Here is a 27,922-nt window from a genome sequence, read left to right on the forward strand (position 1 = left end):
CCCATAAACTGTGGTTGTTTAATTACATGATAAGTTGATATTTTCTGGGAATGTATAAGTCATATTAAAGAAGAACTGCAATGGGATGAGAAGACTCACAAATTTTCAGGTAAATAAAATGAAAGGATTTTATTTACACATAAAAGGGAAGAGATATAAAGATTAAGCTACCATATTAAGTTAGCATTTTTATTCTCAAATGAACTGAAATATTAATTTCACACCTCAAAAATTAAAGTCACTTTTGGGAGTAGCTACATTAGGAACACCTCATAATGACAGTATTTAACTAACATCTATATCTATCTATCTATCTATTTAGATAGATAGATAGATATTTAGGAAGCCAAACTCTCAAAGTAATTCAGATAAAACACATGTGCGCGCGCACACACACACACACATACACACACACTTTAAGGTAGATTAACTCAATCCTGTAGCTAATTCCTATAAATCTGTAAGGTTTTTGAATTTGCTGCTGAAATTAACAAAATATGTAGCATAAATTTGCAATAACTTTCTTTTCTATGACTTACAGTAGTCTGTCAATTCATCCCTTTTGATCTGGAGTTAAAGAATTTATTAATTTCTTGAAATTATGAATTATGTCAGGAATACTACTTAATAAGCAATTTCATAGGTGTTACTGAATTCATCTTATTTTTTTTTGAAATAACATCATTTTTATTTTTATTTTTTTTAATAGCTTTTTATTTACAAGTTATATGCATGGGCAATTTTACAGCATTGACAAGTGCCAAACGTTTTGTTCCAATTTTTCCCTTCCTTCCTTCCCCCCACTCCCTCCCCTAGATTTCAGGATGACCAATACATGTTAAATATATTAAAGTATAAATTAAATTAAATACAAAATAAGTATACGTGTCCAAACCATTATTTTGCTGTACAAAAAGAATTGGACTCTGAAATATTGTACAATTAGCCTGTGAAGGAAATAAAAAAAAATGCAGGCAAGCAGGCAAAAATATAGGAATTGGGTGAATTCATCTTATTGAGAGATGACACCCAAAATGAAAATGTATGTATTAATTAATTAGGTAACTTCTGAACCTATGTTTCAGTTTGGCATGGAAAAAACACAGATGATATCAATAAATCAAATGCAACTGAAAATATTTTAGCCATAAAAAAACAATTCCATTGACTCAGTAGTCTAAAGGCTAAAATAATTCACTAACATGTTGTTAAAGAATTGATCCTTTAATTACTGGCAATCAATTAAAAAGGGAGGATCACATTAATTCAGGTTTATTCACTTGAGAATGACATTTAAATTTCAGGTATAGTGGTGCTTGAGTTTTAACTGGCAGATTACCAAGACTGGAGCTGTCTGTGAAATGTCTATTTGATATATAAATTGCTGGGTTGCAAGTAAAAACTCTGAAATGGAAAAGATTAATTCACAACTGCCAGTCCCTTTCAAAAAAATATAGAGCGAGTTATAGCATCTTGACAGAGTAATACGTATTGAGAGTTTAGAGATTAGGATTATCTAAATGTTTTTACACTGTAATAAAATATTTTGCAAATTTCCCTACAGGAGAGAAGGAATATACAATAGCTCTAGATATGATTACAATAAATAAAAAGTACTCAGGGATTATCTTCCACAAAATTGAAAAAGAATCTGTATTTTGCTAATGTATTATAATTTTTTTTTCCAATTAAGGATAAAAACTTAGAGTAATGTTCAAGGAAAGTCTCTGACTTATGCATTTAAATTGTTCATCTAGTAAGGAAACTTTATATTTACACTTACAGTAATATAAAATTACTGTACTGCTACTATTAACAATTGCTAAGCTCATTACAAATATTTGATTATCTTATTTACCACACTTGTGGTGGAGAAAAAACAACAGTAGTTCTTAATAAGACCAAATCTTAGTGTAATGTTATATTCACAGTAGGCTTTTAATAAACGTTAACACTCCTTTTTTGGGTGGGGCGGGAGGGCTGAAAAGGTCAGCAGAATGATCAGAGATGACTTTGGACCAAGCAAAGCTTGATTTAAGACCTGCTTCTAATACATAATGACTATGTGACCTTGGCCAAGTCACTGACCTCTAAAAGTTCTAGGCTATTCTCTAAAGAGTATAAATTACAGAAAAAGTGTCAACTTGAATGGGTAGTTCCTCAACTGGCAGCTCTCATCCATACCCTTGTCCTAAAAGAATAGTAAAGGGGCTCAAAGACAGCCTTTTAAAATTTCCATTATACAACAGTCCCAGGTTTGGAAATTAAATATTTATTATATTAATTAAATACTGTAATCAAAACCAGCTGCTTCCACATATCAACTTCTTGAAACTCAGTAATTTCAGCTGGGTAAAACAACAACAACAACAAAAAGCACAAGACAATGTTTAGAGGTACTCATCTTGTTGTCTGATTTGTATCTGGTTAGATACAAAAGCTGGAGGTCAACAATCCTGTCCTCTAATTAGAGAAAATCAAAATTCATAATTGTCAGTTAATACCAAGAAAGAAAAAGGAATTCAAGATAATTATCATTCATGAGAAGTATGGGAGATGTCATTATCTTCTGTGAAAAAGGATAATGAATAAGATTTCAAAATAAAAATAAATCCACTGCTTTCTAAGGTTGCAACAACATATTTAAGCTGTATAACAAAGGAGAAAAAGAAGAATATGAGTTGGGGGACAAAGGAAATCATTATGGATCTTTTAAAGCCCACAATTTTAAGGCTTAAAATAAAGGTTTTCTTCACAATAACTCTATGAAGTAGGCATTTACACACATTATTTTTACATATGAGGAAACCTAGGCTCTGAGATTAAAAGCTTACGTCCACAGTGAAACATGTGAGAAGGCACCTTAACCAGAATCTAAACTTGGGTCTTCTAACTAAAAGTTCAGCATTTTTTTCCCTACTGCTGCTATATAAAGATAAAGAAAAATAACTAAAAAGAATGACCCAAAGGATGTGAATAACAGAATCAAAGTCAAGGCATCTTAAATAGATGGAAACAAAAAACAGTACACAAAAAGCTTAAAGGGAAAAGAGAAATGAAAAAACTATTGGCAATCACTTAAAATTTTCTCCAAATGAAATACTGATCTTTTGAAGATAAAAATCTAAACATAAGATTGAATATCCTATATAAAGTCAAATGCCAAATAATATAAGATAGAAAATTTGGGATGCTTCTATTTAAGTTATTATACCTTGATGCAAATGTGTATTCTCTCCCCTCCTTTTTTTACAATGTTAACATAGTTTCAAAATTAAAAAAAAAAAAAAGATTTGTGAAAATAAGTGCAAAGAAGTTTCTAAAGAGGTAAGTGAATGTTTTTTTCTTTGAAAAACAATAATCAGAACCTAGTAGCCTAGTAATATTTCTATTTTTTTTTCTTCTCTAAATGTTAGTTTTAACAGGAGGTAATGATCTAAGATCAAGTTTCTTATGTCTTAAACTTGGGAATGGATGCCTACTTACATGAACCAAAGAATAATATCACCTACTTACCCACTGGACTATTTCCAGATCCATTTGGCACTGTGAGGTCTGCAGTGCTCAACATTCCACCTAAAATGTTAAAAATGAAGACATAAAGATTAGCTCTTTCTATTTGTATTAAGCATCACTTGACCATTAAGAACATACTCTGGTAAGGAATCACTAGCAAAATGTTTCAACATGAACTTTTTTGGAGAATATGCTTACTTGGCCATGGACATAACTCCTTATACGGTCCTGATAAATGCCACTAGATAACACCAAATTTTTATTTCATTTATCAAGGTCCTGTACAAAAACTTAGAATAATTACCCACCTACAAGTTCAATTCCATATTTTATATCTTGCCACTTAAAAGCTGCATATTTTTGTCCCATCATGCATATCCATAATTTTCTTAAATGGATCACCAATTTTTGAATGTCTACTTTGTGCAGGGAACTGTTTTAGGTGCTATGGGAGATTAAAAAAACCCAACATGGTTTCTCTCCTCAAAAGGATCACTAAATTGGGAGGAAGGGAGAGACATATATTTCTGAATTATTAGATATAATCCAATCAAACAAATGTAGATTTTAGAAAAGTAAAGTTATCTGTGACATGGCATTTACTGGAAAAGATGAATTTAGGCTGGACTTTGATAAATGAGCAGGATTGAGACAGTAGAGAAATTAGAGGAAAAGAGGGAAGTAAGGAGATTTAATCTAGGTAGTGGGATTAACAGGAGTGAAATGAAATATAAGGAAAAATCCAGTAATGTTCATTTGAGTAAATTTTCTTCCAAAATGAATACAATTGAACTTCAACGTGACCCTACCTATCTAGTTAAGCAGGTCTCATTACTGTTTCCCCGAGTACAACTTTTTAAATACCTAATGTCAAGCTTTTGTTAGTAGTCTTCTATCCACTTGGGGAATCTAGGCGATGCAATGATAAGAAACCTGGGCCTAGGGTCAATAAGATACATCTTCCTGAATTCAAACATAGCCTCAGACACTGGGCAAATCATTTAACCCTATTTGCCTCAGTTTCCTCATCTGTAAAATGAGTTAAAAAAGAAAATGATAAACCACTACAGTATCTGAAATGGGGTCATAATGATCTGAAACTAATGAAACATCATCAATATCTGTAAGGTCCTTTAAAATCCCAGCTACTCTATTATAAATTCAAATTAAGGGCTGTTTTTCTGACTTAGCAAGTCCACCCTGATCTTTTCATTTTTTAGCTCTTTCTTACCATCTCCTTTTTTCTCATGCAACTAAATATTACCTTAGGTTGTTATTAACTAATTGTAAATGTCATATCATTCCAATAATAATATGATGATGAATATAATAAATGAAGTAATAAAAGCAATCTATGCTTTATCCTTCATAGTACTAGACACATTAATACTTTTCAAAGAATAGTTCTTGAATTAAAGTCAAAAGAAAAAAACTGAAGAGCAATGATTCCAAGTTAGACTGAGCCACTAAGATGGTCAAACATGATTTGACACATCATGTCAATCAGCTTTATTATTAAAATACCAAGGAATGGAAAAATGAAAAGAAAAGAGACTACCTGTGTTGCCAGTACTTGGTGGTCTCTGAGGAGCTCCAGGTGATACATTTCTATGCATTGTAGCCTGAGGTGGAGAGAGCATGCTTGTGTCTGTTAATGATGAACTGGCTGCCAATGATGGGGATACAAGTGAACTTCCTGGGTTAGTATAGGTCAAAGCATTGTGATTGGTAACTGGTACCGTAACTGACATTGAGAAATTCTGAGGTGGCAAACCAGGCTGCAAGTTTAAAAAAAAAAAAAGGAAAATTTTAGTTTTTACCTATGCTTTAGAATGAAAAAACTTAGCATACTTTATAGTATAGTTTGTTTCATAATGTATTCATAACTTTTAAATATAGAAGATAGATGTTATTCTGTTCAATAGTCTTGCAAAAGTCTAATACATAAATAATTTAAGTTTTTAAAAGTTCACCTTGAAAACTGATATTAATTACAATATTAATTTTTATAACAAATATTAACAACTGAAAATCAGAAGCCAGAATACCTTTAGGCTAAAGGCAATTTTGTATAACAATACAAATAAAATAACAAGAAAAAGAACTATTTGCTAATAATTACATCAAAAATAAAAGTTAGCCTAGATTTAACTCTTTATTCTAAATATAATTCATGAATTAATTCATGAATCATGTTTGTTAGTGATTCAAAGTACGACAAAATGTAAATGTGTGCATGTTATTTCAACAATCATGAGAAAAATAAAGCACCAATTAGTAATTTATTTGATTCTTTTAGAAAAATCAAAATATCAGCATATTAATTACATACTTAAAAATAAAATACAGAAAATATACTTTAAAAACAGGTAACCACTGGCAGATATCATCAATGAAGAATTAACTTTACTACTCTATCTTTAAAATAAATATATTTGTACAAAGAAATTTGTTTGAAGAAAGTTTTAAGAAAATGAAAATTTATGTACGAAACATAAATGGTATCTTCTAAAACATGTCATATTTAGTCATATCAATTACAGGTCTATGAGAGATATTCTTTTTTTTTTAAAAGGTCTTTTCTCTTTATTTCTTTAATTTTATCCCTAAAGATCCTATAAAAATTCTTTTAAATTATTACAAAGTAAGAGTTACCTATACCTCAATTCTGAGAGGAAACTACTTTGTTTTTTCTTATCAGCAAATCATTGTCAATCCAAAAGAAAAATGACTGAATGCAAATAATTTACCGACCCAATGTAAATAAATTTACTACAGAATTATATTAACTGAACAATAAGGAGAATGAATTTTATCACAAATAAAACTTTATTTTTGCAATACTACAGAAGCTCAACATCATTTTACTAATCCTCACAACAACCCTGTGAGGTAGGTAGTTTTTGTTTGCTGTTTTAATGAAGAGTTATCTTCTTGCAATGGTGTTAGTTTAACCTACTTATGCTATTCATGATACCTATTTATGTGTTTGTATGTATTTAAGTGAAATTAGATAGTAAGCCTATGGAAAGCACCTTAGAGAAAAAGCACTGCCACTGGACTTAAAAAAAACTATACCAATAAAATCACAAAACTGGAGCAGAAGCAAGGTTCTTGCAAAAGCATGAATCTAGAGAAAATATCTTTTCATTATTACTGGATACATGTATACAAATAGTTTTAATAAAATCATAAAACTATAGATTTAGATTTAGGAATCTCAGAAGTCATTTATTTGGCCAATCCAAAGAATAAAAATGTGTTCTTCAAAATCTAGAAAAAACTATTTCTTGTAAGTTAAAATAAGGCTCTAAACACATCAACATAATCTCATAGGATTATAGATTCAGCATTGGACAGTACTGAAAAAAAATTGTAGGGAAATACTACCAAATATGGTAATATAAAGATCAGATAATTTTTTACAAAACTCCCAGAAGGAAAGTATATTTATTATTAAAGTAGCTAAAACTACCTTTAAAAATAAGAGGAAGTTTCACAGTAGGCTAAATCTAGACATTAGATTTGAAGTTGCCAACTTCCATTTAAGGGCAGAAAGGAAAAAGAAGGAAGTCGGTAAGGAAATAGAAAAAGGAAGAATTTCAACTTTGCCTTTTCTACTTTAAGATATTAGATAAATACTGTTCAAAAGAATACTTTAAAATAATGAAAAATTTTAAATTAAAAAGTTAACCTATTAAAATGAAAATTAGTTCTTTCTTAAAAAAAAAAAAAAAAGATTAGAAATCACTATCACAGAAAAAATGCCCATGAACTTAACTATTTTTTTCCCTATCCTGTTCTTTAACAGGGACCTCCAAGGGATTGAGACTGTCATTTATCTTTTTATTCTCCAGTGCCCCACTGATCTGGACTGGACTAACAAATCAAAAGGGAATCTTTGCTCCTTAATGAATGATTTTGTACTATTGCTTTTGGAATGTAGCACTGAAATCTAAAATAATCTATATTTGTGAACATCTTCATGCACAAGATAAAAACACAAACCATACTTTAGTACTCACTGCGATTTTATGATTCCGCATCATATTATCAAATTCCTCATTTATTTTTTTATACTTTTCTTCTGTATGTGGAGTTAGCACATATGAAGTATCAGGGTCTGGGCTGTCGCACCCTCTGTGTTCCTTCTTGTTCAGAGCCTAAATAATGAAGTTAATAAAAAGGATCAACAAATAAAAAGTAAAGGTAAATGAAAGTACTTACAGGGCCTCGCTTGAAAATAAAATCACTATCTTCATTTAGTTTGCTGAATCTGTCCTCCGAGAGTGGACTGTGCTCAAAGTAATCGTCAGCATCAGGGCTCTCACAACCATTAAGGCCTTTCTTTCTTAATGTCTGAAATACAATTGAAGAATTCACACACAAATAATACTAACTTTCCATGTTTTTTTTTTTTTTATTAAGAGAGCACAGACTGAACTGAACTATATTGAGCCACTGAAATGACTTTAAATATACTTTAATTAAAAAAAAAAAAGAACAAATTCATTAAGAATACTCAAGATAACGTAACACAGTAAATACTTGAAACATAAAGTAGAAAGAATATTTATGGTTAAATTAATTTCTCCCTTTTTTAATGAACACTAAAATCACATATGACTTTAATAGTTACTACTACTATATGATGGGCCCTAATCAACTTTCTTATCATGATAGTTGGATGAACAGGAATTTAGAGAGCAAAAATGGAAATGTAAAAAATGGTCCTTTGAAAAAAATTGTTTTTTAAACCATTTCACTTCTATGATAAAATAACCATTTCAGTGATATATTATCCTACCTTTCCAATCTTCTTATAATTTGCTTCCCTAAACATACTCCAATATCAAGCTATATCAGCCTATTTGCATTTCTATACTAGATACTTCATCTCTTCTACCTACTTTTTAACTTGCTGTCCCTCAGGCCTGGAATCTCTTTTCTCCTAACTTCTACTGTTCCCTAAAGACTTAGTTTAAATCCTACCAATTTCATGGGATCTTTTCAGATTGTACTCTTTCCTTATTTTATTCCAGTTATTTTCTATTTACATTGTGGTCTGTGTTTATTTACACACAGATACAATAGAAATGGAAAGATATATATTATATATCTATATGCATATACACACATTTACAATGTGTTTACAAATATATTATGTAATTTTTCTTTTGCATTGTGTTATTTGTAGAGTGATATTTGAGGCCATATTTCTATTTTTCTTGGTACTCTGTGCACTTAGCATAGCATCTTACACATAGCAAGCATTCATTATATGTTTACTGATTAAATGACTTGACTTTGAAAATACATGAATTACTCAACCTCTTCTCTACTCCAACAACAACAAAAAAAAAACATGATAGTCCAATTAATCCCATGCTTAATTTTAAATTGTAAATTTATTTTTAAAGTGACACTGAATAAAAATATATGAATATAAAATTAACTTCATATTTAAGTGATGAAAAATACTGCACAGAACATTTGTAAATAAAACAATTACTCAAAACATAACTTTTTGTTTTTATAGCTCTTTTAACTTATCTTCTTCACGTTTTTGATAATGTTATGGGCTTGCCTACTGGATTTTACTTCCTGTTTACTGAATGTAACTCAGTATACCTAGTGACGTACTGTCATTATGGAGGTATAAATACTGGCTTCAAAATATTTTTAAATCCTTATTCAATCTTTTTAAAGGGAGAGAAAAAGTTGAGATTTTTCTCATACTTTATTCTTAAAACTTCTTCTAGAAGATCTCTCTGATTTTCTAATCCAGTTGAGTCTATTTCTTGGTAAATTACTTGGTTCAAAAATTTATATAACTCTGTAATTTACTTGTTGTCCTAAATATAAGGAGGATATATTCAGAAGTACATAAAGTTTTTCAAGAAAGTCTAGTAAAATTTGTTTCATCACTGAATAAAGTTTTGTTTGAGCTAACCTAATTGTAAGCTTTTTAATAAATTATTATTTTTTCCTCATGATTTTTAACAGTTTATAATAATGAAAGTAGTTGAATTCATCCCCAAGTACATTATCATTATAATGCTTTCTTTGATAATTTTTGAGAGAGAGAGGCTCCTGCACTAAATTCCATAAATTTTTACTCAATAGTTCTACTATAAAGATGAACTGTTTATTTGATTTCATAATGACATTAGCTATAAGATAAAAATCTTCAAAGACCATCAGTCATCATCAATATAGACATAATTCCTTCTCAAATTACTTGGCATATGCTATGTACTATCCCACACACAGAGCTAAAATGTTATCATTAAATCAGCACATGGCAAATGTTACACCTGTTTCTCAAACACCTGTCATTACTCTAAGCTCTTCTGGTCTAACCAATCATGTGAACATTTATTTGGTCTTTGCCATAAAAGGACCTGTTGTTTAGGACACTGAAGGTCGGAGACAGTTATCCTCTCTACTCCTCTCAGCAAGTTCTGCTTGCCAGTTCTCTGTATACTGATATCAGCAAGAAAAATGTTAACACTTTATATACTGGTACACAATCAAACCTTTTGACTTACATAGACCTATAAACAAAACACAAAAAGTCAGCAGCAACTTGATAAGGATTCTATCTCAAAACATATCTTCTCATAAAAATAATAAATTATTAAAAATCTAAATCTGGAGAAAACATTTGCTTAAATTATACTGCATTCTCTAATTTATCCATTTTATGTCAGTAAAAAAAATTGCTTTTTATTTTAGTCTAAATTTGTTAGCTGCTCTTTCTTCACTGACCTTAATTATATTTATTGTTCTTTTTGAGAATACTAAAAAAAAAATTTACAAGAAAATAAAAAATAAAGAAGCTGACTAAATCCTGTGTCTCATAGCATATAAATTAAAAGTTAAAAATCTTAACAATTGAGAAAGTATCTTTGAATTTACAAAAAATTCTATACATGATATTACACTACTATAAAGTAATAAGTAGTATTATAGCATTTCTTCAATGAATACACATGATTTTTTATTTTAACATGGGTAGGGTTAACTCTGCATTTACTTAGGAGGAAGAAAAATACTGTAGTATCTACAGCTCAAGTTTCTGGAAATTTTCACTGCAGATGGGATTCCCGTCATTGCCAGAGAACTTAAGAGGTTGGTTCACTATTGGAGATAACAAGTTAATGTCCAATTGTCTGATATCCAACTTGTTTCTTTATCACTAAAACACTGACTATTGCTTTGAGAACCCAACTACCATAAAAAGACCTTTTCTGTCTTCTTTATCATTACCCAATAGCATAATAGTAAAAAGTTTCTACTGTGTGGCTGGTCTTAACCAGTGGAATGCTGTAATCTGTTGACAAGGCCAGGCGAGGCCCAAGGGACACAGGACAGTTTTAGTTTTTTTCACTGGCTAGAAAGTTAAGCATAAGCAGCTCTTGTTTAATGAAGAACAAGGGCAGAGAATGCACATAATCATTGAGGATATAAATGATTTTTAACGGTAAAAATATCCATTAAAACAAACCAAGATCAACCTATGCTTCCTCTGAGGCTAATAATAGTGATCTGTTTTTCATTATGCAGGAAATATTGTTTCTAAAATCCATCTGTGCTAACAGATGATATTTTAAAATGTTTCATGAAGTTTTGACAAGTTAGGAAAAAAATCACATAATAGGTCAAAATAATTTAAACACTGAGGACTTCCACAATTTAGAATTATCTATTTTTTCAATCTTTCTTAATTGTAACTATTACAAAACATAGTACACAAATTGCTGAAGGGATATACTTTGATGACCAATTAAATGACTAATCAATGAAGGTCAAATTGAAAATTATTTTGAACATTTTTGTTAAAAAGGTATCACAATGTATAGATCACTTGAATGTTCTCATCTGTAACTTTGTTTCTAAAGTCTTAAAATTCAATGTAATTCAATGTCTCATTGAACAACAAAAATATCAGACTTTTAAAAAAATTTCCTAATGGTTACTCAAGCACTGTCAAAGAGACATTTTTTTGTTTCCACACAAAAAATTTAAACATTTGTAGTTAAAATTCCCATTTCTGAGAATCCATTTTAAAGCAGCCACTTCAAACTTCTAATTTTACAGGTAAAGAAACTGCTAGCCACAGAGAAAAATTAACTTACCAAAATTCACAGAATTAGTAAGACATATATAATATTCTGATCCTCCAAGTCCAACTGTATCTTTCTATTCTTGTGATTTCTTCCTTTTCCTCTTACTGAGATATGTCTTTGGACAATATAAGTAATTTATGTATTATAGTTTATAAAAGAAAAACTGACTTTCAAATAAGTTAGAGAATACATCTCTTTTATTTATAAAGACATTATTATTCTAGCCACTTTATTAGTAATAGCATTGGCATGAGTAAACAAAAAAAAAAGTGATAACTGTTGGGATAATAGAAAACTTGGATAAATGCAAGAAAAAATGTTAAGTTTATTTTCAATAATAAAAAAACTAAGTACTATCTGTTTCTGAAGTGTTTTGTCTTTAAGGCAACACAGGACAGAATGAGTCTGCCAAAGGACATTTAGAACAGAATTAGACACTACTAAAACTGAGAGGATCCTATATAGCTCACTGAATTCTCTCATTTTACAAATGAGAAATTCAAAACCTATAGAGGTTAAATGATTTATCCAAAATAGTAGTGCCAGGTCTACTGCCCAGGTATTTTAACTGTACAAAAATATGTTGTCTTTCCAAATAGTAAGACATTGCCTAAAAGAAGTCATACGAAACAATTATGTACAACAATATTTCCTTCTTTTTCCATCTCTTTCTCTTTTAAAAGGGCAATAATTCTCTCACAAGCCTTTTTTGGAGGGATCCAATATGCTTCTTGGGAAATTACCTTTTAGTTCACTTGAAGTCTCACTTTAAGAGTAAAAAAAAAAAAAAAAAGTTCTATATTTGCTCTACTCTGCCATTAAATGGCTTAGTGGTATTTGACCTTCCTGGAAATGTTTCTTCACCTGTAAAATGAAAATTTTCCTTACTTATATTACAGAATTGTGAGGAAGAGCTTTCTAAAAGAAGAGCTTCTAAAAGAGCTTTCTACAATCAAAGAAGAAGATGTCTGGAATGGGCGATGTAAGTACAGAGAATGAAACAATCTCTGTTAACAAGGAGTTTATACTCTTGTGGGAGAAGCAACAATGTAATTATATACACACACACATTTTTATAAAGAGAAAGGAGGGAAGGAGAGAGAGGGGGAGAGGAAAAGGAAGAGGGAGGGAGGAAAGAGAGAGACAGAGAGACAGAGAAAAACAGAGAACAAGTAAGTATATACAAAAATGGTTAAATACAAGGTGGTCTGGACAGAAATTAGAAATAGGGGGAGGGGTGTGATTAGGAAAGGCTTCCTATAGAAGATAATACTTGAACTATTTCTGAAAGCAAGAGAGGGACACTATGAGACACAGGGAAAGAAGGAGCCAATTATAGACAAGATTCATAGTCAGTATAAATAAGAGAAAGATTAGTTTGGCTGATCACAGAGGAAGAGAACAAAATGTATAATGAGGAAAGAAAAGGTATAAAGGGCTTTAACAGTCAGAGGGGAATTTATCAAGTAGCAGAATTACATGGTCACTTCTGTACTTAAGGAAAAATACTTTTGCAACAGTCTGTAGAATGGAGTAGTAAGATTCTTGATAAAATGATAAGATCATCATTACTGCTACTTAAGAAGCATATCCAAATTTTTGAGCCTAACATTCGAAGTCCTGCATGATATTCTGATTCTCCAAGTTCAACTACATTTCTATCCTTGTGATTTCTTCCTTTTCCTCTTATTCTTTATGTCTCTGAACTTAAGTACTTTATATATTACTATGGTACTATCACCTCTCTAGATTTATTTACCAACTCAATCTTTCCCTCTGATCCAGTCAAATTGGTCAATTAATTGTTCCTTCAAATGTTCTTCCTATGTAGAATGTCTTCCCTCTTCTTCTATAACTGGCTAAAACCTACCCTTTATTTGATATTCAGTGCTAGTTCTATATATACTTTATGAAGTCTTCATTCTAATCATTGCTTTTTTTTATTATCCTTTATTTTATTGCTACATAATCAGCATAAAAAATTAGCGCATTGATTGATCTCTGTATGTTTACATCTAGAGAAAAGTCCCTATTTTAAAATACCATTCTGGTGCAGGCCCTTATCACTTTACAATTTACTGCAATAATCTACTATTGGGTCTGCTTGCCTCAAAAGCCTCTTCCTACTCCAATCCATCCTCAATTCAGAAACTAAAGTGATTTATCTTCTGAAGTACAAGCCCAAACATGGTACCACCCTCTCCCCTTACTCAATAAACTCTAGTGCCTCCAGATCAAATATAAGATCCTTTTGTTTGATATTCAAAGTCCTTCAAAATGTAGCTTCTTCCTATATTCCCAGTCTTCTTACATACTTTTCAATCCAGTGGCACGGCGCCTCCTTGAAGTTGAATGAACAAGAGACTTCCTCTCTCAAACTCTGGGATTTTTCTCTGGCCAAACCACATGACCAGAATGCTCCTGTTGCTCATCTCTGCCTATTGGCTTTAAGTCCCAACTAAAATCTTATCTTTTATAGAAAGCCTTTCCCAACCCCTCTTGAGTGTCTTAATTAACCTTTTCTTAATTATTCCATATTTATCATGTATGTCCCCATACACAATACATTGTAAATTACTTGAGGCTGTTTTTTGACTTTTTGTATCCCCAGCATTTAGCATAGTGTCTGAAACATAGGAAGTGATTAATAACTATTTATTGACTGATTTGCATACTCTCAGTCTAGTGAAATGCCCTACAAATGCAGAGCAGACAATCAACGGTATGGGTATATTATGTCATACTACAAAATGCAGGAGCAAAAGACATCAAAAGTCATAATACTATGGCTGAATTTTCAGGTTTTTTCAAAATTCAAAGCAACAAGTTTATCTTTTTGTTGAAAAGCAGTGAATTTGAATAATAAACCAACCTGAATTACTGCACTTGTTTATTCCTTAAATGACTGACATTTTGAAAACTATACAGATGTCACTTCCTGCAGTATATGGCAAGAATGATATAGAGGGCTAATCCTCTTTTCACAATGCACATTTATGACAAGTTATTTGCCAAAATTTCTGAATATGGACCTTTTAAGATAAATACAATTGTTAAAATGCCTTGGTAGAGGAAATTTCCTCATGGGATAGAAAATCATGATATTCTAGTTCAGGAGCAAAAAGGTTTATACCTCTACGTTTGGGAGTAATGTCACAAAATTCAAAGGAATAAATTTCTAATTAAATAACACACCAGTAATAGATGGAGTACATATACACAAATATGCATTTTTATATAGATCTGACTGGGAGTTGTAAACGAATCTTTGCTTCAGAAATTATTATCATTTAGAAACAAATGAAAGACATATCAAATCTTTGGGGAGTGAGTTCACCTAAATAAACCAAATTATATGGGTACTCTTTTATGATCTGGCTTCAAACCCTATTATTCTATCAAAACTGCTCTCTCCTAAGTTACAAATTATCTCTTAGTAGACAAAACCAATCATTTCTTTTCAATCCTTGTTCTCCTTGACCATTCTGAAACCTTTGACACTGCTGATCACTCTCTTGTTCTTGACTGTCTCTTCCCTCTAAGCTTTTGGACATTACCCTTGTTTTCTTTCCATCTAGCTGAGACTTTCACTGTACAAAGTGAAAGAAACAGTCCAAAGAAAAGGAGGAAAGAAAGGTCTTCAACTTGACTTGATCCCTACAATAAGGAAGACCTAGAAGGCAGCATCTGAAATTTCAATAATAAGTTAAATAACTAATCAAAGGACTTTAATGATGACAATGATGACTAAGACACAAATCTAGTATAATTCAAAAACATCTAAAATCAAGATCTCGAGGAAAAAAGTAGATGGCTTACAAAAAAATAGAATTCTTTGAAGAAAACAAAAACAAGAATTATAAAAAAATGAAAGCTACATCCAAAAATGGAAAATGGAACTTAACTAAAACTTGACAGATAAGTTTTAAAATCTTAAAATGGAGCAGATGAAAACTAATGAGTCTAGAAGACAATAAGAATTCTTAAAACAAAGTAAAAAAGATCGATTGCTTTAATAGAAAATTTAAGACATATCAGAAACAACCAGGCTAGAAAAACAAATAAAAAAGAAATAACTTAATACTTATAAGATAAATAGATTACCTGAAATAATAAAAAGAACCTACATACCAGATTTTAACACATCTAAAGAAAAATGTTTAGATATATTAGAGCAAGAGGCCATGATAACAATAAAAAAAAAATTCACTAATCACATCCTAAAAAAGCACTCCAAAATGAAAATGCCTAGGAATCTCATCACTAAAATTCAGTGTCCAAACAAAAGAAAAATTATCATAAGCAACCAAAAAGAAATCACATAGTGATGAACTACAATTATACTTGCACAAGATTTAGCAACTCTCTCTTTAAAAGAGAGAACATAAAGATAAAGGTCTACTATGAAGAATAACACAATTAAAAATAGGTTTACAGAACATAAACTTGATATTTTTTGTTACATAAAACATAAAAAGGTTTTATATAAATCTAATAAAGTTAAAATTAAATGGCAAAAGTACTGGGAAAGTTTTATAAATATAGTTGCTCTCACAAAAGTCTCATTTCCAAGATATTTGGAACTGATTCAAATCTACAAAAAAAAAAAAAAAATCAATTCCCCAATTGACATATACTCTAAGAACATGAATAAATAACTCTTAAGGGAAGATGAACATGCCCTCATGTGCTCTTCTATCACTCTACATGAAAAAATTCTTCAAATTATTACTAAAAGAGAAATCCTTATTAAAGCAATTTTGAAATTCTACCTCACATTCCTTAGAATAGAAAAGATGACAAAAATGGAAAATAATATATTGAAAGAACTGTAGGAAAACAGGCATACTGATGCACAGTTGGAAGTTTGTGAATAGATATAATTATAACAGAAAGCAATTTCGAAGTATCCACAAAAAAAGTTATCCTTTGACTCAACTATACCACTGATAAAACTTTATCCAAGAGATCAAAGAAAGAAGAAAAGATCCATTATGTACAAAAATTCTTAAGAACAGTTTTCTGGTGTGTGTGGGGGGGGGGGAGAGGGGAGAGAATGGAAACTAAGGGAATACCATCAATTGAGGAATGTCCGAATAAGATATGGTCCATCTATGTCTCAGAATACTATTGTCTTACAAGAAATAAGGAAACATGATTCAAAAAGACACAGAAAAAATGCAGAACTGGTGAAGTATCAAAAAGAATCAGAACATCAGCAATTTTAAAATGAACAAGGATTTTCATAAAAACAATTTTGAAAGCTATCAGAACAATGATAAAGGGAATAAGCATTCCTGATTCTATGAAAAATATATTCATTAAAGCAAGGCTATGGATCTAGGGTGCAGAATCATATGTATGTATGTATGTATGTATATATATGTATGTAGGTAGGTATGTAGATATGTAGGTATGTATGTATGCAGATATATGTAATCATTTAAGGGAAACTTTGCTTGAATATGACATGTTACAAAAATTGTTCTCCCTCTCTAGGATGGAGAAAGTGAGAGGAAGAAAAAACAATTAAATGTTCATTGAAAAAGAGAATGATTGGAAAAGGGGGTGATGTAAAATGTTGCATGCAGTTTTTACTTTGTTACAAGTTTTACTTTATTACAAGGAACCTCTCACATAGTGGGAGTAATCTTTAAAAGTTTGCAAGGTAAAAACAAAACACAATTAACTTTTTTTTAAAGATGCCTTAAGTTTTTTCAGATGTAATTTTTCCAAAAGCTTATTCAGTTATATGTTTCCTGCTCTGTTTATTTTGTAAGTGTACAGAGTAATATTGAAGTCTTTTATTATTACAATGTTAATATCTATGTCTTATAATTCTAGTTATATGTCTCCTTTGTGAATTTAGACACATCATTTCTTTAAAACTAGTTGGTTCAATAAATTCCTAGACTACTTGCTAAATTCTACTTCCACTTCTACTACCTTCTTCTCCAACTTCCATTTTAGGAAATGCCTACTCTAGTCCCACTCATTCCCAACTTGACTCAGTCTTTCATGACACTTTGAAGCTCCACTCCTCCCCCCCCCCTTAGTATTGTCAGAGAATGTATTTATGTTTTCTTTTCTTTGTAATCCCAGTGCCCAGCTCTGTGCCTGTACATATATAGTGACAACTAAATCACTGATTTATCTACTTAATGCTCAGACATTTTATATTAATAATATTTCACTATCTTTAAATGTAAAGTACATTCTCTGGCATTTTCTCTTGGCATTATGTGTGGGTTTGTTTTTTTTTTTTCTTCCATCTTTTGCATGAATGTAATTCCCGCTTCTGGGCAATCACTTAATAAGTAACTTCTGCCGGTCTCTCATTTATTTTATTCCTTTAATTTTCTTTGTATCTTAAAGATACATTTCTTATCCTTTTTGCCACACTTTTTTTGCATTTTATAAGACTGTTAAATCCACTCAAGCTTAAAGTTATAATTGTTTATTTCTTTTATGATAATTTTATGCCCTTCTTTTACTTCAGTACTTTGCTCCTGTAATTACTTTTGTTTATACTATTTTGATGCTAGTCTATTCTTGTCTCTAATCATACTCCTAGTTGTCTGCTCTATGTTAAATTCTCTAAATTTAAATTATTAATTTTTCCTTTAAAAAAAATTCTCCTATTCTTTTGCTTCTATTCTTTCCTTTCCACCTAAGCTCACCGTTCAAAATCTGAAAAAAAAAATGGACATTTCTAATTTGGAGAAGAAAAATTAGGCAAAAGGGAATATAATACATGTTACTATAATTACCATATCTCAAGATTCCATTTTACTGTATACTAACACCAATTAATTTTAAATCTTTTGTTCATTTAATTATTTTAAAAAATATGTAAACAAAGTCAAATGTTTACAAATCCAAGGGACTACAATGTTCTGTTTATCTTAAATTTAGATATAATTATTTAGTTATAGATAAAACACAAGAAAAAAAGCCTGAATGTTTATTAGGAATATTTGCTATATAAACCACTATTTAACAAAAGACTGACTAAAATGCAATAGCTGTTTATTGAATCTCTGTTTCAGAACTAAAGGTAGCCCAGGTTCCATTAAAACACATTAAGAATTTCTACAGTTATTGTGCATACCCTTTGACCCAGCAGTGTTACTACTGGGCTTATATCCCAAAGAGATTTTAAAGAAGGGAAAGGGACCTGTATGTTCAAGAATGTTTGTGGCAGCCCTGTTTGTAGTGGCCAGAAACTGGAAACTGAGTGGATGCTCATCAATTGGAGAATGGCTGAATAAATTAAGGTATATGAATATTATGGAACATTATTGTTTTGTAAGAAATGACCAGCAGGATGATTTCAGAAAAACCTGGAGAGACTTACATGAACTAATGCTGAATGAAATGAGCAGAACCAGAAGATCATTATATACTTCAACAACAATACTATATGATAATCAATTTTGATGGATGTGGCCCTCTTCAACAATGAGATGAACCAAATCAGTTCCAATAGAGCAGTAATGAACTGAACCAGCTACACCCAGCGAAAGAACTCTGGGAGATTACTATGAACCACTACATAGAATTCCCAATCCCTCTATTTTTTTTTTCCATCTGCATTTTTGTTTTCCTTCACAGGCTAAACTTTTTGCTATTTCAAAGTTCGACTCTTTATACAGCAAAATAACTGTTTGGACATGTATACATATACTGTATTTAACTTATACTTTAACATATTTAACATGTATTGATCAACTTGCCATCTGGGAGAAGGGGTTGGGGGAAGAAGGGAAAAAGTTGGAACAAAAGGATTTGCAATTGTCAATGCTGAAAAATTACCTATGCATATATCTAAAAAAAGGAATTAAAAAAAAAGAATTTCTACAGTTATGGGCCAAACTATCAAACTATACCCTGCAAATGTAGGATCATATCAATCACATGGAAACTTTTCACTGGGATCTTGTATAAGGTATTCTTTATAATGATGAATGTCTTGAGTGACTACGTTTTCTTGTATGTCTTGCTTAAATTTAGCTATCAGAGATCTTTTGAAGAGGTCTTGATGGCTGTTTTTATCGAATAATCTTGTATAATAAATATAACCATGAAAGATGCACTGTAAGAGAACTTTTAAATCTAAGTTATTAGGCTTCCTCAATGAGATCCATGATAACTCAAATAGATGATAAAATAATTATTACCCAGATAATATGTCTATTGAGTTAACAAATAAAGAATTACCAATGGATAATAATTTGGTTCTAGAACTACATAGGAATAAGAAATGTGATTAAACCATATTTTTTGAAATTGTGCAGCCCTTTCGATGATCATAAAAGCTGACCTCTGGTATAAAAATCAATCTATCTAACATAATCATTCCTTAATTATGTCATAGGATTCAAATACTGAAGACCATACTCCCTTCAAGAATCAACCAACTAATCAATAAACATTTATTAATCACCCACTATGTGACACTGTGCTAAGAAACAAAACTGTTAGCAGCCATGGGAGCAACAGAGATGTTTGATAGGTAAAAGTAGGCCATATCATATTTCCAATAGCCCAAGTACAATAAGTGATCAAATATAAAAAAGATATATTAAAAGAGTTATTTTTAACTTTAACTCTAAAAAAAAGCATTTAGTATGCTTTCTCATGGATTTATGGAGAACACAAAAAATGTTAAGAGTTACGATGTGATTGAGATATTTATTTATGAGATGAGAGATTTGATAAAACACTGAAATATTTGGCAAGAAACTATGCATACAGCATTGCCCAAAAGATGCCAACTGGTTGCCTTGTTGAAAGAATGAACACAGATCACTAGAAAAGCTCTAAAGCATGACGCATTTGTAAGATTTTATTATGTCTATGATTCTCTAAGTAAAATATTGTATCTTAAAAGTGGGAAAATGTTCTCCTTTTTGCCTATAATTATCCTCTGAATTTATTTTCCTTTTTTGTTATAGTTAGTAGTTCTAGAACAATGTCAAATAAGAGTGGTGAAAATGGATATCCTCACTTTACTCTTAAACTTATTAGTAAGTTTTGAATTTGTCTCCAAAATGAGTAACCTTACCAAATTCTTTTCATAGAATTGGATACAAACACAGAACAGCATAGAACTGGAAAAAAAGCAAATGTTCAATGATTGTAAATATAATTGTGCTAAAAGAAATAATAAATGTGAAGAATACAGATAACCATGAATTGTTGCAGAACAAAGTAACTACAATCAAGAAAACAATATATACAATGACCACAAGAAAAAAAAAAAAAAAGAAAATTAAAACTGGATGTAGCCCAAGGATATAAATACTATTCATCATATTAAGAGATAGCTCATTAAAAAGATTTTCTCTACCAAAATGTTTCATAAATATCTTAAAAATAAATTTGCTCGAAAAAAATAAAAGCAGAATTAGTTTCATATTCTTAAAAAGACTTTCTATGTATCTGACAATCGTTTGATTTTTTTTGCTACTAATATGGAATATTACACTTACAATTTTCTTCATATTTTATTCTTAGATTTCTGATATAAATCTAACTTGGTCAACTTCTGAATATTTGGCTATAGCCTCTTTGCTGATATTTTATCCAATAGTTTTGCATCAATATTCAATAGCAATATAGGCCTATAATTTTTTCATCTATTTATTCAAGTTTTGGTGTCAGGACCAAACATTTCTCAAAGAAAGAATGTGAAGGTTACTCCTATTTTCTTGTTTATAATTTATATAATACTGGAACTAAATTGTTCTTTGATTAGTTAGTGGAATTCACAAGTCCATTTGGGCCCTAGATTTATTTATTTATCTTAAGGGAAAATTAAGTTTTTGGTGTTGATGGTACATAATTGGGTAAAGTAGTTTAACAATTATTTTACCGTATTATTTATTGTGAATTTTCTTTTTTGGTAATTTGGTTATCATCCCTTCAAGAAAAAATCAAATCTAATAGTGGCCTATTTTCTTAGTTTTAAAAAAATCCTACTTTTATCACATATTTATAAACTTGTAAAACTATTCACTCTATTATACCAGAAAAGTTACACAAGTTACAAGGCAATAAGAATAATAAAAAGAGACAATTCTGTACTACTAGAAAATTTTAGTTTTAAGTTAGTCAATAGTAAACAATCATTTATTAAGTGCTTACTTATATGCTAGGCACTTGTATTCAGCAATGGAGATACAAGAAAGGCAAAAATATATTCCCTGAAATAAACCAGTTTATATGCAACCAATTATGCACATATAAAATATTGACATTGTAATGGCAAATAAGCTCAGAGAGAAGGCACTAGTAGCAAAGTGGTCAGGAAAATGCAGATTGCAGAAAATAGAATCTCAACTAGTCTTAAAAGTAGCCAGGGAAGCTAGAAGACAGAGGTAAGGAACAAAAAGAGAATTCAGACACAATACTGGGAGATAAAAGTGTCACATGAAAGTAAGAATAAGAAGGCCAGTTATTGCTGGATCAGAGAGTAAAAGAATGAGTGGTTGTTGTTTGTCCTTCATACACAAAGACCACCAAAATGACATCATGATATTTGGGTCAAGGTGCAGCATGTTCAACTGTGTCTGTTCAGACCAATATAACCTTAGAAGGCTCTACCATTGATTAGGCACAAATATCCCATTTGATCATTTGGGAGAGAAATGTCTCTAAACTTGCATATCTCACATTTCTTTTAAGCTACTGAGATTCTGTCTTGTTCACAGAGTATGGTTCCTTTGATTTCAGCATGCCATGCTTACCAGCCTTGTATCAGCATCTCTCATGTCTCACAAAGATACTAAAGTTCTTCAGAGAGACCTTGAGAATGTCCTTGTATTATTTTTTCTGACCTTCATGCAAGTGCTTGCCTTGTAGGGAAAGACTTGCACAGGACCATTTTGTGAAGTGCTTTAAAAATCAGGGAATTTTTATACTTGACCCCCAAAATGGCAGAAACTCACCAGAGTTTACTAGCTTAGGAGAAGAATATGGTCAGACTTGTGCTTTAAAAAGATCACTTTGGCAATTGAATGAAAGATGGATTAGAATGAGGAGAAACTTGAGGAAAGGAGAACAGCCAGAGGGAATGCTAGATGATAAGGGCTTTTAGCTGTGGTTATGAATGAAGAGAATACATGAGATATTGGAATAAATCTTTTTTCATCTTTAGAACATTTCCCCCCTCTTTTCACCTACTCAAGCAATCTTTCTATCTCAATGCTTTCCATTATAATTTTCTATGTGAAAAACTAATCAATCAATCATTAATATTTTTAAATTACCTACTATGGTGCCAAGCACTGCATTAATGCAAAAGCCTGTGTATTTACTTACTGAAGGGCAGAATGTGACTTAGGAGAATTTTCTATATTTAAAAAAAATCAACAATGAATAATAATAAGTAACTTGAAATTTTATAGACAAAAAGGCTATTAACCTATCTCTTTGCCATTACTTTCCTTTCTCCAACCCCCAATCTATCCTTTGCAAAGCTACCAAAATAATCTTACAAATCTTCCCATGTCCCCTGCTCAAAAGTTCCCAGAGACTCTCTAAACCTATGAGCTAAAAAGCAAATTAACTGAACATAAACTGATTTCAATCTAACTTTACAAGCTTATTTCATGTTATTCTTTTAAATCCTTTGTATTACAACTGCACTTCACTATTTGACCATTTGATGAACTTGGCTTCTATCTTTAAACCTCGGAACAAACCATCCTTCCTCCTCTATCTACTCTTTAAGCATGTTTTTCTTCCTTTAAGGATTAGCAAAGATGCTATGTTCTCTGGGAAGTCTTTTCTTGTCTGTGTTTAAAATCATCTCTATTAAAATATAAACTCCCTGAGGGCAGAGACCTCCTTGAGGTATAGCTTCCTTTAATACTTTCTTGCAAATATAAAGTGCTAATATTTATAATTAATGGATACGCAAAATCTGTTGGTGCAAAAATTTTTTTCCAATTTTTTATAGATAAAATAGCTGAGTTTACTGAGTTTAAGTTATCTACCCATCATCAAAGGACTGATGACAGAATTAGAATTTGAACACAGGTTTCAGATTTCAAATCTAGAATTTACTAAAACCGTAGTTGTCCTAATACTTAGGTTAAAAAAAAAAAAAAAAACTATTAAAAAAGCACTCTCTTTAAGGCCTGGAGAGACTTACATGAATTGAACTGAGTGAAATGAGCAGGACCAGACCATTATATACTTCAACCACAATACTATATGATGATCAATTCTGATGGACATGGCCATCTTCAACAATGAGATGAACCAAATCAGTTCCAATAGAGCAGTAATGAATTGAACCAGCTACACCCAGAGAAAGAACTCTGGGAGATGACTATGAACCACTACATAGAATTACCAATCCCTCTATTTTTGTCCGCCTGCATTTTTGATTTCCTTCACAGGCTGATTGTACACTATTGTAAAGCCCGATTCTTTTTGTACAGCAAAATAACTGCTCATGTATACATATATTGTATTTAACTTATACTTTAACATATTTAACATGTATTGATCAACCTGCCATCTCGGGGAGGGGGGAGGGGAAAGGAGGGGAAAAATTGGAACAAAAGGTTTGGCAATTGTCAATGCTGTAAAATTACCCATGCGTATAACTTGTAAATAAAAAGTTATAATAAAAAAACACTCTCCTTGATATAGTTTGAAATGAAACTGTTGTTAGAATGCAAAGTGAGTTTTAGATAGAGTTTTTACTGAAAATATCACATATCATGCTTTTTAAATTTCAGAATTAGAAACTGTTCGCAAATGTGCATCAGAGACTCATGGGGGGAATTTTGTGCCATAACTAAACATATCACACTTTTCATTCAATTTTAAAATGATCCATATATATGTAAACAAGTATTAATACAGTCTGAATGTGAAATCTCCACTCTCTTGTGGGAATAAAATGTTGCCCAATTTATAGCACCAACTGAAGAATGGTTCTCTTCTTATATAGAGATAAGGAAGCCAAAGGCAACTGGTTTATAACAAAAGCTGTTTTTTGCAAAATTTTAGGAAAATACATAAAGAGAATGCAATACTATCTCATATAGAAGAAAGAAGCAGTGGAAGAAAAGGAAAATTTTTTAAAAGTTTAGCAAGAGATTCCACTAGGCAAAGTCCTCCCAAGGACATTGAAGAGTGAAAATGGAAGGACAAAAAACTTAAGAAAAACAGAAGAAATTTGTGAAAATTATAAAAGCAGATTTTTTTTATCATCAAGGACAACAGAATTACTACACTTCAGACCTACACAGTTCCAGATGCACAGCCAGATGGATCAAATGGATATTGAGTAGATGTTGGAGGAAGCACAAATGTGACGGTACAGAGGGACAAAATGCAAGGCATCTTGAGGAAAATGTACCAAAGGTATGAAGAAAAAATACTGAGACTTTAATTAGTATCAAAATAAAACAATCAAGAAAGTATCAACTATTACTAATATATATGCTTACTCTCCCACTTACACAAAATCTTTAGGAGATTCATTTATATACATATCAAAGACATTTTTTTGATGACAATATTAAAAAGGAGTAAGTGGACATTTGCAATTAACATAGCATCTTTACCATTCACCATTAATAAAAGATCTAGAGAAATCCACTGTGCTTATTGTTTCTGCATTATAAAAAGAAAACATTTATTTCAATAAAGCAAAATATCTCAGATCTGTATAACAAAAACATTCAAGATTCCTCAAAAGGTATAACAAGAAAAATAATTCTGACCAACAACCTTCTGATCATAAATATGAGGTAAACTATAGAACAGAGAAATGTTTGCCAAAGGTGTTAACCACCGTAATGGGGGAGACTGAAAACACAGTTCAAGCTGAAGAGGGATTCTCTAAGGGTGGTAAAGTCCTCCAGATGTTTTTGCTTACATGACACTCATCTGGTTGCATTAGGCCCCAGGAGACTCTATAGTCTCCTGGAAAAGGTTTATAACCACTAAACAGTTTTGCTTTACCATGCATATAGGAAAGACCAAGTGGAGGAAGAATTTTACAGTCCAGATTAGTTGGGAAAGACACCCTACAGAGCTCATCCATCATTATGTATACCCAAGACATAAAATACAGATGGATAAGAAATTAGGCCTAGAGTTGAAAAGGAGAAGAGCAGCATAGAATATTTTTAGGAAATATATAAATTATTTTAAAGACTTCAATTTCTCCCAAAGGGAGATAATTTTATTGATGTTGCTCTTTGGCAATGAAACAAAGTACATAAAAGCCTATGAAAAATTAAAAACTAAACATTACAGAGAAAGCAATGAAGAAACATATAGGAAATGTGAACAAGCTGCATCCCTAATGGGGCATTTTAAGAATAATAGTAAAAAGATGTCATGAAGAAAACAATAGAAGAAACAAAGGTCTGGTCACGTATTAAGAATGAGGGACAGCCAAAGTGCTCCATGGGTACTTACCTCTACACTGTCAGAAGAAAGTAATGAAGGTCTCTAGCTTACTGAGTAAACAGGAGTATATAGATAAGATTCTATATGACAAGTAGACACAGATGGATTAAGAGATGCATCAGTATAAAGAATTTCTAAATCTAAATTTCTAAATTTCTAAATACCATTGTATCATAGTCTTATTGAGTGTTTTAGTATAATATTCAACATTCATTTACTCATTCAAAATCTATGATGTGAATACTTTGGGAGAGATGTCAGACAGATAAACAGATAGATGAATAGATGGACAGATGGATAACATGCTTTTTCACCTACATTTTTAAAGGATATATATTTACTTAGTTAATCCAGTTGACATTAGAATGTTTTATTGAAGTGTTATTCAAGCAGAAAGAAAAATGTCACAGTATCTTTTTGTACCACATGGCAATATTTTCAATTTAATAGCACCAAATTGGAGATTATCTATACAAAGTGATTATATAAAGAATTTACATGTTGCAAATTTATATTCTAAATATGCTTGCCTGATAGATAATACGATTTAAGGAACTAAAAAACAGTTTGGGGAGACAGGGAATTCTTTAATCTCAGCTATTCTATATGTTTATTATGGAACTCTTTAGCAAACCATGGGTCTCCTTGCTCTTTACTTTCTATATCCATATAATGTAAATTAATTATGCTTATCTAAGACATAAGTATTGGGACTGATATATAAAAGCATCAAGATCATTGCCACCTTTTGAAATGTTCACCTGGAAGTATCTTAAGATTGAAATAAAAGATATGGCATTTTTCACAAGTCAAAAAATATTATTTCCTCTATCTGAATCTTCACTCCATCTGAAATCAGAGATATAAAGGCACTATAATAAATTATAATCACAACAATGATAATGTACCTATAAAAGAAATAAGTAAACTAGTAAGAGAAAGGAGAGAATAATTACTTTCCAGTTACTGGTTAGTTGTACTTTACTCACAAAATTAAAATGACCAAAGTCCTGGAAATGGAAATGCAGTAGCTAAGTGGTGGAGTAGCTGTTTGGATGATAGAATTAGGCTTCAAACTGCTCAGTCACAATAACTATAACTAGCCAATTCTCACTTCTATTCCATACACATAACAGACAATAAAAAGAAGTTTAATTATCTCTCTCATCACAAGAGGACATATTCTTTCTTATATGAGCTGATCATCAGAAATCATCTCATAATACTATTTAACTCAACCTTCCCAATTCCCTCAGCTTCCTCTCCTCTTAGATCTGAAGCCTAGAAGGTAGAGTACTATACTCCACCCCAAACCTTTCTTTAAAAAGGGCAGAAGTTGGGCTTCCAATTGACTAGATTCTGCATTTGCAGCTCTGCTTGGTTTCAGTCCCACAGTACCATCCCTCCCTCCCACCTTCCAGTTTTCTCTTCTGTGGAGAATTCTTCTAATTCTCCAATTAGATGGTAAGATTCTTGAGGTCCAGGGCTATCTTTTTCTTATTTGTAACTCTCCGCACTTAGTGTACTGCCTAGCACATAATATGTGATTAACAAATGTTTATTCAATTAAACTGAATTTCAATTGTACTTACAGTCTGTACAATAACAAAGAAAATTTTTGAACAAAGTTGTTTTAAGGATAATTAGTCCCATCCTTCCTTTTACAAATAAAGTTGGCATCACAGAGGGTAAGTTTGCTCAAGGTCAGTGGCACAATAAGAATGAAACAAACAAAATAGGACTCCTAACTTTTACTTTAATTTTCTATTATGGCTATCCATTGAACACTGAACAAATAGTTATGAAAAAATAATCCTCCCCTCTGTCCTGTA

General features: G+C 31.2%; 1 protein-coding gene and 1 long non-coding RNA gene across 21 annotated transcripts in view; one reads left to right on the plus strand and one right to left on the minus strand.

The window, feature by feature from the left end:
* The window catches only part of LOC105749481, a 33,902-nt gene extending 8,840 nt beyond the window's left edge, over nucleotides 1–25,062 (plus strand). Inside the window, exons 2-3 of the long non-coding RNA XR_001120564.3 lie at nucleotides 12,548–12,630; nucleotides 24,678–25,062. This is a non-coding gene — a long non-coding RNA (uncharacterized LOC105749481). The remainder of the gene's footprint in view (nucleotides 1–12,547; nucleotides 12,631–24,677) is intronic.
* MEF2A (myocyte enhancer factor 2A) overlaps nucleotides 1–27,922 on the minus strand; it is a 222,813-nt gene that overhangs the window by 49,487 nt on the left and 145,404 nt on the right. For 14 of the 20 annotated variants that reach the window (XM_031955502.1, XM_031955503.1, XM_031955501.1 and 11 more), the window contains 3 exons: nucleotides 7,542–7,679; nucleotides 5,075–5,294; nucleotides 3,517–3,576 (listed from right to left, as the gene is read on the minus strand). In XM_031955502.1, coding sequence (XP_031811362.1) covers nucleotides 3,517–3,576; nucleotides 5,075–5,294; nucleotides 7,542–7,679 — 418 coding nt within the window. Of the gene's footprint in view, nucleotides 1–3,516; nucleotides 3,577–5,074; nucleotides 5,295–7,541; nucleotides 7,680–7,743; nucleotides 7,876–27,922 lie in introns of all 20 variants that reach the window. The other 6 variants (XM_031955507.1, XM_031955509.1, XM_003755577.4 and 3 more) reach the window with 2 other exon arrangements.

Source organism: Sarcophilus harrisii, chromosome 2 (genome assembly GCF_902635505.1).
Source record: "Sarcophilus harrisii chromosome 2, mSarHar1.11, whole genome shotgun sequence".
In the NCBI taxonomy this organism is placed as follows: Eukaryota; Metazoa; Chordata; class Mammalia; order Dasyuromorphia; family Dasyuridae; genus Sarcophilus; species Sarcophilus harrisii.